At 41.7% G+C, this 12,101-nt stretch overlaps 1 protein-coding gene across 1 annotated transcript; it reads right to left on the bottom strand.

Annotated features, from left to right (window-relative positions):
- Window positions 1-473: 473 nt before the first annotated feature.
- tdrd9 (tudor domain containing 9) lies at window positions 474-11,398 on the bottom strand (the record flags this gene model as incomplete). Its single annotated transcript, XM_010788402.1, has 21 exons — window positions 474-907; window positions 1,019-1,091; window positions 1,179-1,297; window positions 1,467-1,605; window positions 1,687-1,783; window positions 2,859-2,968; window positions 3,245-3,315; window positions 3,875-4,036; window positions 4,636-4,893; window positions 5,018-5,107; window positions 7,175-7,390; window positions 7,599-7,710; window positions 8,410-8,580; window positions 8,680-8,780; window positions 8,960-9,067; window positions 9,521-9,637; window positions 9,917-9,970; window positions 10,385-10,429; window positions 10,542-10,605; window positions 11,005-11,068; window positions 11,236-11,398. Coding segments are annotated over 21 exons (2,433 nt in total), but the record flags the coding sequence as incomplete, so codon positions are not given.
- Window positions 11,399-12,101: the final 703 nt, after the last annotated feature.

The following is a 12,101-nucleotide window of genomic DNA, read 5'->3' on the forward strand; positions in this document are numbered from 1 at the left end:
CACCTCGTAGTAGGAGCTGTGTGTGTGTGTGTGTGTGTGTGTGTGTGTGTGTGTGTGTGTGTGTGTGTGTGTGTGTGTGTAGTAGTACGTTAGTAGTATAGTAGTAGTAGTAGTAGTAGTTAGTAGTAGTGTAGTGTGTGTGTGTGTGTGTGTGTGTGTGTGTGTGTGTGTGTGTGTGTGTGTGTGTGTGTGTGTGTGTGTGTGTGTGTGTGTGTGTGTGTGTGTGTGTGTGTGTGTGTGTGTGTGTGTGTGTGAGTAGTAGTAGTAGAGTGTGTGTGTGTGTGTGTGTGTGTGTGTGTGTGTGTGTGTGTGTGTGTGTGTGTGTGTGTGTGTGTGTGTGTGTGTGTGTGTGTGTGTGTGTGTGTGTGTTGAGAGAGAGAGAGAGAGAGAGAGAGTGTGTGTGTGTGTGTGTGTGTGTGTGTGTGTGTGTATATTTAACTTGAGTCTTAGGTCACAATGAGGCTATGTTTGAATGAACACTGATTGACAAGCCTCATCTGTTGCACACAACTCTTTTTAATAGACCTCTGCTGAAGGGCTGTAACAGAGTGCTATACAGGAGCTTTCACATGAATGAGCTTTACATTTCTTATTAGCAGCTTGTCATGTATTTAAACGGGGGATTACAACTCCAACTCAGTGAGGATTGAGGATTTTCCTGTGCAGATAAAAGGCACACTCATTTGAACTTAAAAAAAAAAGATATACTCCTCTGAACATAAGTATATAAAAATTCCAGGCAACTGTCAAAAGCACAACATAGGAATCAGTTCTGTTTGAACACAAATGGAAGGAGAACAGCAACTATTCAGCTGTTGAGCAGAGTGACAGAATGCAGCTGGAAGAGGACTCTTCCGGTCTTTCCTCCTTCAGGCTCCACGATGTCCATCTTCAGAGCAGGATCCACCTAAAGGTTCAATAAACAAACACTTCAAAAAAAGTAGGTAAATTCTGCTCACAAAACTGACAAGAAGAGGACGAAAACAATTAGATTCAGGAGCTCTGTCGTGTTCCTTACCTGGTTCCATTTCTCTGGTTTCTCGAAGAACACTTGAGGGCCTTCTTCTCTTGGAGGCGACTTGGTGAACAGCCTGCATTACATAACATCAACACAGATCAATACGTGCTTTCACATTGATGAACTTCACACTTGATTTCTGTGGGTGTCTGTGATTGACCTTATGAGGCGGTCCCGGCAGTCCTCCTGCAGCTGGCTGATCCTATCGGGCCCCAGATGAATGGTGCCATTGGGCCCTTCACAGACGAGGCGGTTCACAGCCACTCGCAAAGCATTTATCTTAAAAAGACAGAAAGAAACTAATCAATCAGTAATAAACTAAAGAAAATTCTACATCATGTGGCAGAACATGAAGTAAAAAAGTTTGAACAAATATAAATGGGTACTAATCACTTAACCAATGCATAACAAACAAATAGCATTCCACTCAGTCAATACACAGCTGTACCTCAGTGATGTCTTCAACATCAAATTTGACATCGAAGGCGAGTTCGATGTCATGCTCCGCTAGGATGCCCTCCTGTTTCTGGCCGTACCAGCCCAAGCCACAGAGGGCGCCGGTGTAGCAGGTCCTCTCTTCATCAGTGCTACCAATAAAAGTGGGAAGGGGGTGTAAACATTGGATTTGGATTATGAGGCCTGCAATAATAAGTCTGTGTCTGACCTACCGTAGCTCCATGATGGGCGTGAAGAGCATGGTGAGGAGCGCAGGCAGTCCGGGGACGTCTGGCATCATGGTGGTTTCTCTCAGTAGAATACGTGTCCCTGCAACACAGAGACACATTTAAAGCTGCAACAGTTGACATCGACATTTAGAATGAAAAAAAAAAGCGGTCATACCATAAGATTACATATATAGCTGATTTGGTAAATACATTAGCATGTTTTCACATTCAGCCAAAACAGATCAACATGAGCGTTTATGTGTATTTTGGCTTTTTTGGAGACCAGACAACTTCATGTCTAATATTCATACATAAGAAAAAGATAAACGAGCATCTGTTGCTCCATTATGATCACCAGCTAGTTGCTAACTTGGTTTGCTGTCCGGTGCTAGGCATGTAGTGTAAAGTGGGTTTATCATAAATATAAGCTGCTTTCTCTAGTCATCTTCTAAATATGAGAATAGACTAAAAAGCGAGAGGGTCGGCTGATTTTGGTTGATAGTTTGTGTTTGTCACGTCAAGCGACTCCTCTCATATAATCATGTGATACAATTATTAAAAAATATTGATTAGTGGAGCTTTAAGCCAGGGGTGTCCAAACCTTTTTCGCTGAAGGCCACAAACCGAAAATTATACGAAGGGCTGGGACACAAGTTCAGTGATAAATGAGCAAAATGAATCAAATTTAGGCAAATGATGCTTGATACTTGAAAATGCTTTAAGAAACACAACAGCCGAAATCCCAGCTCTCAAAAGGGGTTTACTTTATTTAGTTATAAGACATGTTAGCAGCTCATTCCTTAAAACAGGAGCTTCAGATTGCTTACAAAAAGAGGAAATATGAAGGGTAGATTTCAAGCTTGTTATGGCAATAAGTTATTGGGCTTTTTTTAATCAACTAAGAGTTATTTGACATTTTTCCCAACTTTAATTGACAGAATTTATTTGAAAATTGGGCTTTTTAACACATGAATACTACGGTGTAATATATTTGTACATACATATTTAAGAAGTACAATATATGACAAGCACAAGTTCATTTGTGGGCCATACTTCATTATACTTTTTTAATTAGCTGAGGGCCATTTCCAAATGGACCGTGGGCCGCATTTGGCCCCCGGGCCGTCGTTTGGACACCCCTGCTTTAAGCTGTTGTGAAATGCTATATCCGGTACCTGTGGCGTTGACTGACACACTCCCAGCCACCAGCATCCTCTGATGTTTGTAGTGAGGGCTGTCATTCAGGGCCAACGAGTTGATGCTGCTTCTCTCAATACACACTGTCCTGCAGGAGCGAGCACACACACACGATTCATATCACAACTATTCTGGCAAAATATTTGCAATTATAAATCATAATGGTACCCTACATTAATAAAATATCAGACCCTTTTTTACACACCCAGGATATCAAGCTTAATGTCACTTGGGAGGTTATTCATGATTATCCCAAAAATAAACATTATCCAGCATCTACTCGTATTGTGAATGTTGCTAATATCACATCATATATTGTCCAATCTCTACCCTCAATTCATTTGGCCGCCATATAATTGCTTACTTGTAGCTGGTTCTGTGGCTCAAGCTGTAGAAGCTTATCTTATTGGGACTGTGTGGACCGTACAGATTAACCTGTGGTGTAGAAATGAGGCGGCAGTCAGACACATCATGTAACGTATTCATGCATGGATTATTGTGACAGTCTCCCTATTGTCATTGTTCAGCTTGTCAGACAGAATGGGTGTGCCCCGAATGAACACAGCACAGGAACTGAGTCACTGAAGAGGCTCCATCTGCAGGACGAACTGAGAGTTGCAGGAGTGATGCCGTCATCATCTCAAAAAACAGCATCTTGGAAACTAAAAATCTTTGTCCTTTTTTTTTTTATCTCTCCTGAAAAAACATTTTAATCTGAAATATTTCTCTTAATGGATTGTACTTATTTCTAAAGGACCTGTAATAGTGTTTTTGAAAGGTGCAAATATATCCTGAAATACAAAAAACATTTTTTATATTTTAGTGCAAATATATCCTGAAAATATTCTGCATGATGCAGTGCAGTGTATCGTGCAGTGTATCGTGCAGTGTATCGTGCAGTGGATCGTGCAGTGTATCGTGCAGTGGATCGTGCAGTGTATCGTGCAGTGGATCGTGCAGTGGATCGTGCAGTGTATCGTGCAGTGTATCGTGCCTTGGTCTTGGAATGGCGGCCCTTGGCGAAGTGGGTGAGCAGGTCGTCAATGATCTCCTTCTCCTCTCTCTTGCGATCATTCCAGGAGCTGCTGGCAGCGTTGGGGACATACGTTCCTCTCTCCATGTCTTTGTACAGGGACATTATTATCTCATGGTTTTGCTGTAACACACAAATAAGACATCTAAAATGAAATGGGCACAAAGCTATTGGATCTTTCTGTATCGTGGCTAGCATGGTTCTCGAAACATTGGTGTTTCTCGTAGTGATTTACAGTTAGGTTGGTCCTAAAAACCCAACTAACTCAATGATTCATGCTTTTATTTTCATCACAACGTTGCTCACAGCGTCCAAACACAACATCTGCTAGGAACAATCAGTACTGCAAGTAGAAAGAGGAACACTTGTAGGTGTGTCCCTGTGGGAGCAGTGAAATGTAAGTGATGTTAATTTAGGACTAAACCAACTGCTTTCTCTCTCTAAAGAGAAAACACTTCGATCAAATGTAATCAAATTAAAAAAACGACATTTGACACATTACTTCAAATAAAAGTAATGACTAAGTAAAATGACAATTTGACAAAAACTAAAAAGAAAAAAATAGCTGCCAAAATGAAAACTCCTAGCATGCCTGAATGAAAGTTGTTAATAGTCCCAAACGTTGTTTAGCTGAGATATGTCTTTAAGTAGAGCTTGTTATGATTCATTGCTTTCTAATACATTTCATTAGAGAGAACCTTAGCTCCCAACTGTTGTGTCACCTTTGAATCGAAGCTCTCCTCGGCCTTCATGGCATGTTCTTCTTCCACCAAGATGTCCACAGCGCTGGTGTTGGAGGTCTCTGTGTCGATGAGCAGCTGTACACGCATGACCCCGTGCAGGATGGAGTACAGCGACACGACGAGCGAGCGGCCCTTCACCAGCGTGATGAAGCGGTCGCGTGCTCGGCTGCTCCACTGGTTCCCCAGGATGATGGACTGAGCTGACGGACGCATCGCAGTAACTTGGAACTCCTGAGCCTGAGACGGTGAGCAGAGTGTGTGTGTGTGTGTGTGTGTGTGTGTGTGTTACTGCTAGTTCCCAGCCAGGACATCGGAACAGGTAATTGTGAATAAATGATCTGACCACTCGTAATATTGCTACCTGGAATGGGTGAGACTGAAGATTAGGAGGTAGCTCCCTGAGGCCGCTGCAGGAAACAACCCCAGTGTTGCCAAAGTCCAAGAAGAACACCTGCAGGACGACAACAGAGCCTGTAATCTGGTACCTAAAGTAACATCTGAAACGGCTATCACATACTGCAGACACTACCTTCTATTTAACACTCTCAAAGGTCGACACTGAGGTCAGTTCTAAAGTCACAAGCCTTCATTTCTGGTGACAACGAGCCCTTTATATGTTTTTAAGATTTTAAATAAAATACTAATTTCTTGTCTGCATGAATACAAAATACTGACAGATGACTAAACCAGACAATGGTTCACAAATGTTTGACTTTTATTTGTTTCTATTAAAAATACATTTACTCTGTCCCTCTGCTTTTGTTTTAAATAATGTATTTCCTTCGTAAATTAAAAATATAAAAGTGTGAATGTCCATACTTAATCAGTTTTTATACGATCGCAGAATTTACCGCATAATCAGCAAAATGGCGCAGATTTGTAAAAGGCCTCATATTTATCAAAAGGCCGCATAATCCCTGCATTTTTCCACACAAAGTTGAGGGAACAAAAAGTTAACTCGTCTTGACGTGAAGTAGTGATGATGAGTGACGCGACGTCATCAGCTCGCGCATCACAGAAGGTAAACAACACCGTAGAGTGAACGTGTAGAACTCACACGACGAACATTTCTGCTAAAGACCGGGCAAAGCAGTACCCCGATGTCTTTCACGAAAGTGGGGGGAAACTATTCTGCACCCCGTGCAACTGTGTGTTGGAGCATAAATCTCTAAGAAAATCGACGGTGACGACCCACTTTGATTCATTCAAACATTCGAAAATGCTTTCTGCTGCTGCGGACAAGAAAGCCAAACAACTCACGTTCAGCGAGGCATCAACCTCCAAAACCCTTTCGAGGGCTACAAGAAACGAAGTGAGTAGCCTACAAGATTGAAGCTGGTCAGATAACGAACGAGTAAATGAAAACAGAATGAGGCGGAGAAGTGTGTGTGTGTGTGTGTGTGTGTGTGTGTGTGTGTGTGTGTGTGTGTGTGTGTGTGGTGTGTGTGTGTGTGTGTGTGTGTGTGTGTGTGTGTGAGAGAGAGTGTGTGATTAAAATAGCCCAATTGCTTTTACAATAAATAAACATTGAATGTGTTTAAAATAGGAAAGGTGTGTAACGTTAGTGGCAGGTTGTGTGTGAGAGAGAATAAATAAGACAGCCCAGTATTAAAAAAAAAAATCAATTCTTTTTCGCAACTTCCCGCAATTTCACCGCATAAAATCACATAAACCCCGCATGTTTAATCGCATAATCAAGGATTTTAGCCCTTTTTTGCTGGAGGGTCTAAAAATTACTTTCAGGGCATTTCAAATCTACATTTGGTGGCACAAAGGTGCGGGCGCTGGACAAAAGGCAATATCAAACCCGGTAATATTAAGTATTCTAGATCAAATAAGCTTGAGTTTAGGGCTGCAACAAACGACTCATTTGATAATCGATTAATCGGATCATTAAGGTTTTAACTGTACTATTACTTTTATATTGCTTATCGATCCGGTCCTTTAACGGTAGGCTACTCTTAACGGCCGTGTGTGTGTTGCGTGCATGTATGCGCTGCGTGTGTGTAAACTGCCCCGCCCCCTCGCACACAGACGGGGGAGGGAGAGATCTTTCGTCTGGATTGGAAAGATCGAAATTACATCATAGACGCATTTTGTAGTATTATTGCTTATTAGAAACGGAGTTGGCGACACTAAGACTGCGATATAAAGTTTAAGTAGCAATAATACATAGACATACGTTTTAAATGTCTCCAGTACCGATAAAAAGACCGATAACGTTGGAGCTTAACGACGCGTAAAACACACGTGATGACGTCACCAACGAATCGACGAGTGAATTAGTTGGCAACTAATTTGGTCATCGATTTATTAAGTCGGTTAGTTGTTGCCCCTTGGTCACCCCTTGATCAGCATCACTTAACATTAATTATCTTCTACTATGACATAATCATATGGGAAAGAGTTAAAACATTGAAAGTAAGAAAGGGGATAAGTAAAGGAGACTTGTTTTGAGAAAGATGAATGGGTGCACTACATCTTGACAACTGAGATGCAGCGAGTGAGTGACGTTCACCTCCACTGTGGTGCCGCGCATGTGCAGGATCTTGGCTCGGTAGTACATGTTCTGCTCATTGGTCTCAGAGTAGGGAGCCAGGCACAGCAGGTTGGGGTACAGAGACACAGTCACCGGCTGCAGCGTGCAGGAGTTTATCTCTGCTGTCAGGCGGCGCTGCTTGGCCAGGCTGGCTTCATCTGCCTGGAAACCCCAGAAATGACCCACCTCCACCACCTGAAGCACAGACAGTGACAAGAGGATACATTCATTCTATGGCTGTGCGTCTTCCCTGGTCTCACAAATTGATTACATCATGATGCATCTTGGAAACTATTCATTTCAACACCCCTCATTCATTCAGTTTAAGACAAAGAAAACAAAAACAAATGGGTCTCTCTCATAAAGGTGACCTGTTTGACCAGGTTAAATGTAAAGGACTAACCTCTGTGACGTTGACCACAAACAAGTGGTTGGGGGGTAACTTTTCAGGGTCAACGGCCCCAGAAACCACTCCCACCGGGCAGACAGTCTGGTTCTGGAAGTCGACATTCACCCTGCACAGCAGCAGCACATAGAGAAACGGACTTTATAGTTTTGTTTTTTATTAATTATATGTTTAACCTTATATATCACAGATTTGCTTGGCCAGTGCTTGGGGTATAAAGATATCCTGAACAAACAATGTAAATGTAATTATGAATATTAAAGTGAAAAGACTGTCATGTTGTGGATTGTGTTTACAGAAGTATTTTTGTAAACATTTGCTATCTAGCTAAATATTGTGCACTAGTGTGATCAACATTATATTTACTCAGATCTGATCATTAAGCATAAGAAAACAACAAGCTTTCTAACAAATCACTGGTAAGATTATCCACTCACACTAAATGATCCTGATGAGTTTTATGGCAAGTCGTGAACATGCATCAAAGAAATGACCGCAGTCTTGTTCTCAGTTAGCTGTATTATTGTTAGATAGCTAATAATGTGAAGCCCCTCTCAGGGGGAGATGGGAAGAAGATGGTGCTGCCTCTGCCTCAAACCTCCCCTCTGTGAGTCCATGTGATCGCTGCAGAGTCATGCAGAGTGTGAGGATGTCACATTATATTAAGGCTAAGCACAGGGGCAGTGACCAATGCAGGGGCACTGACTTTTCAGCCGCAAAATACAGACAGTAAAACATCTCTGCTCTTGCACCAACTGATTTCACTCGCATACAGAAAGACTTGTTTAATGTTTGAATAGTGCCTTACCGTGCAGCTTTCATGTGAGTTATGCTTCTACCCTCAGCCAAGATCTCTATTTGTTCGATGGGGAAGACAGACAGCTCCAAGGGAGCACTCTGCTGTGGCAGGAGGAGGGCCAGAGACACCTCAGGCAGCACCCCCGAGTCTTGGGACGTCCTGTAGAACTCCACATATGCTCTGAGAAAACAAACATAGGAATAATGACCATGCATATTTCAATGTTTCTTTGAAAAGAGGAGTAGATAATGTCTGATTTGCTATAGTGGCTTTTATTACCTGGAGCTGTCAAAGGAAATGGCTTTGACCTGTCCACACAGACGGAACAGAGACTGCAGCTGCTTGTAGTACAGGAAAGAGTATGGAGGGAGGTTCCTCACCTAAAAACAACAGGAAGTCGGGTGTTAGTTTATCCAATTTTCCCACATAATAAGGCTAAAAAACATTAAAAAGCCATAAGGGATTTGATAGTGATAACACACCAATAAAGAGGTCAGTTGATAACAATTATAATATAGTTTAGAACAGAAAACTATTATTTTAACACTATGGGTCGTACCATCACTGTTGTTCTGGGGTTGAAACCACTCAACTCTCTGGAGGCCAGGTCTTCATCTATTTCTCCCTGGACAAAGTAGTGAGGGTAGTGGGCACCAGCAATGACCACCTAAGAAAAAGAGAAGTGCAACCTAAAACAAACTGACATTGAGTTGTAGATGAATACTACACGGGAGAAAGTAAGCCAGTGCACCCGACTGTAATGTTTTCATGACTGCCAATATAAACTGGAACTGATAAAGACATTACATGTCATGTCACTTGTTAGACGCTTTTATCCAAAGCGACTTACATACTCAATACTGTGGGCAATCCCCGCAGGAGCAATTCGGGATGAAGTGTCTCAGGGACACAACGACATGCTGACTGCAGTGGGGTTTGAACCTGATCCGAACACCAACACACAAACCACTGCACCACACGACTCATCACCTCTGCAGAGTTATCGGTACCTGGAATGAATGGTGATTGTACACTTTCCCACTGCAGACAAAAGCCAGGTGATAGGATTCTTTGCACATTAGCAAAGAGGCTTCATACAATGGGTATCACTGACTCTTACCTGAAGAATGAACTTCTGCCTGTGTGCGCCGGTGTAATCCAAGGTTTGAGGGCTCTGCGGCACATGTATGTTGAACTGGGAGACACGCTTCTTCAGGTCCTCGTACAGCTCTGCAACCTGGACAGTAAGTTACTTCTGAGGTCTGCGCCACATTACACAGCTCCATTTTTAAATGTCAATTCCTTCAGACTGGAAGTTGACACGTTAAACAGTCAACTGTGCTCCAAAAGGCATTATTAACTGATCTGACATGGAATGTATACACCAAGTATCATCTGTCAATAATGCCTTCCTTGTTTGATATATATTTACAGCCTGACTGTACCAAACAAAAATGTGATTGCGATGACAAAGACTTCCTGTAATATGACCCATCTCTCGGCCTGATCTCTGTACCTCCTTGATCCTCTTGATCTGAATGAAGTTCTCCTTTCCCCAGTCCAGCTCATCCTAAGTAGAAGTAGCAGGGGCACAGAAAACATTAACTTCAAGGATAAACACAGAACAAAAGAGAGTGCGCCACTGATTCTCACAGCCAAAATAAAAGCTTGAGTAAATAGTTGAAATGTTAACATAGGCTTTTGTCCAACCATCTTAAAAGAGACAACGCTCACACAGCGTTTAGCAGTACTGTCAGCTGAAGCGTGATAAGTTTCCTTTGTACAGTGCTATGTATATGTATTACTAAATAGGTCAGGGCAATTAACTGTACGACGATACTAATCTTTAAAATCATTTAGGATGATTGACTTGTTGTCAAAGGTTGGCTCTGTACAACAACAGTAGCACAAAAGGAAAATAAACTAGCGTCTTTTGTTCCGTATTTGTTGATTCAGAGCTGATGTTTGGTGTTGTTTTCTTCACCTTTGGATGTCTCAGCTGTCCTTTCTTTTTGGATGAGTGCCATGCCTGACAGAAAGAAAAAACAGGGAAGGGTTTTATAAACAGCAGCCATCAGGCAAATATGTAAATCCATTGAACGTGGTTGGACTTGCTGCTGACCTGCCAACAAGCACATTACCTTGAAGGCATTGACGAAACTTATAGAATCACTTTGCGCGCCTTGCGCAAAGGCCAACTTGCTCCTAGAATAACAAATATTATTCATTGTTCAGAAGAAAAAAACATACATTACACAGAGCAAATATCTGTTTGCAGACTGTAAGGAGATTGATGAAAACAAGTTGCAGGTCTGCAGCCTGGGCCTTGTAGGCATCTACATGGGAACTGCAAGAACATACAGTATGTTTGTGCTCCGATTTGCCAAAACATTCAGTTATCTTACTGTGAAAAGCAGGTTTTAAGAAAATATGTATTTTCTATAATGTTTTCAGACAACTTTCATTGCCTTTGTTGTCCCCATTAGACAAGAAAATATTGGACTAATAGAGTTGAAAAATACCTAATGCCACTTTGGTGGAACACGAAAGTGATCCAGACTGACAGACTGGCAGTCAGTGACTCAGCTGATGGATGTGACTCACCTGTGGCCGGCCAGCTGCTGCATGGATGGTATGGCAAAGAAACTCTTCTGAGAGTGCGAGGCAGCTGAGCATAAGAGAAGTTGTTGTTGTTATTGCAAACAGCCCATGAAAAAGCACAACCTCATTATTTATGGTTTGTTGTTATGTTCACAAACCCATTAGCAAGATTGCTGTAATGACATGCATTTGCCAAAACGGAGGTCTCTTCCAGTAGCATAATAACAGACTGACCTATGATGAGGCACTCGTCCAGGCAGCCGAAGATGTGTCCCAGGACAATCATCTTCCCCAGGCACAGGTCCACAGGCAGGTGGGCCAGCACTCGGCCCAGGAACGTTAGCTCGCCATCGTCATTTTGACCCGTGCCATCACTTTTCGCAGATAGTGCACCAATCTAGAGAGGGAAACACCCAGCTATATTATTTATACCTCCAATCAACCACGAAAACCTCATCTCAGAATAATAGTTTGTCCTTTGCTTGGATTTAGACATAAAAAAGGCTGATACTTAATGACTTTTTTTGTTTTAGAATGCGTTGTAAAGTTGACTTGCTATATTAAATCACATTTCATTGTTATACATTTGCCAAATTGCAGGTTGTCTAGCCTCAGATTGTCAGAAAGAGATGGTCCAACAGTTTTGAAATGACGAGGACTAAGGTTGGCAGTTTTGAGGCTTGTCCAAGCTCCTTGTACAAGAATATCAGGTGATGTTCAAATTAGGGCTGTCAAACGATTAACATTTTTAATCAGATTAATCACAGCTTAAAAATGAATTAATCATGATTAATCACCATTCAAACTATGTCCAAAATATGCCATTTCTTTATGTATATTGTTGTGGGAATAGAAAGATAAATGAAAGAAGGCAGATAAATCCATTTCACATACAGTATGTGTGTTTATTATAGTGATGCAAACAGATATGGTGAAAAAAGAGAGAACTATTCGAAGCAGAAAAAAAACAGCGTAATATACCATCTGACAAAGGCCTGTGCTATAATGCTTCAATTAACTGGCTATTCTTTATAATATACTCAGATCAATAGGAGACAGAGATGTTAAGTTATAAATCAAGGGTTTTTATTATTATTTAC

Source organism: Notothenia coriiceps, unplaced genomic scaffold (genome assembly GCF_000735185.1).
Source record: "Notothenia coriiceps isolate Sejong01 unplaced genomic scaffold, NC01 NC01_scaffold00031852, whole genome shotgun sequence".
Taxonomy (NCBI): Eukaryota; Metazoa; Chordata; class Actinopteri; order Perciformes; family Nototheniidae; genus Notothenia; species Notothenia coriiceps.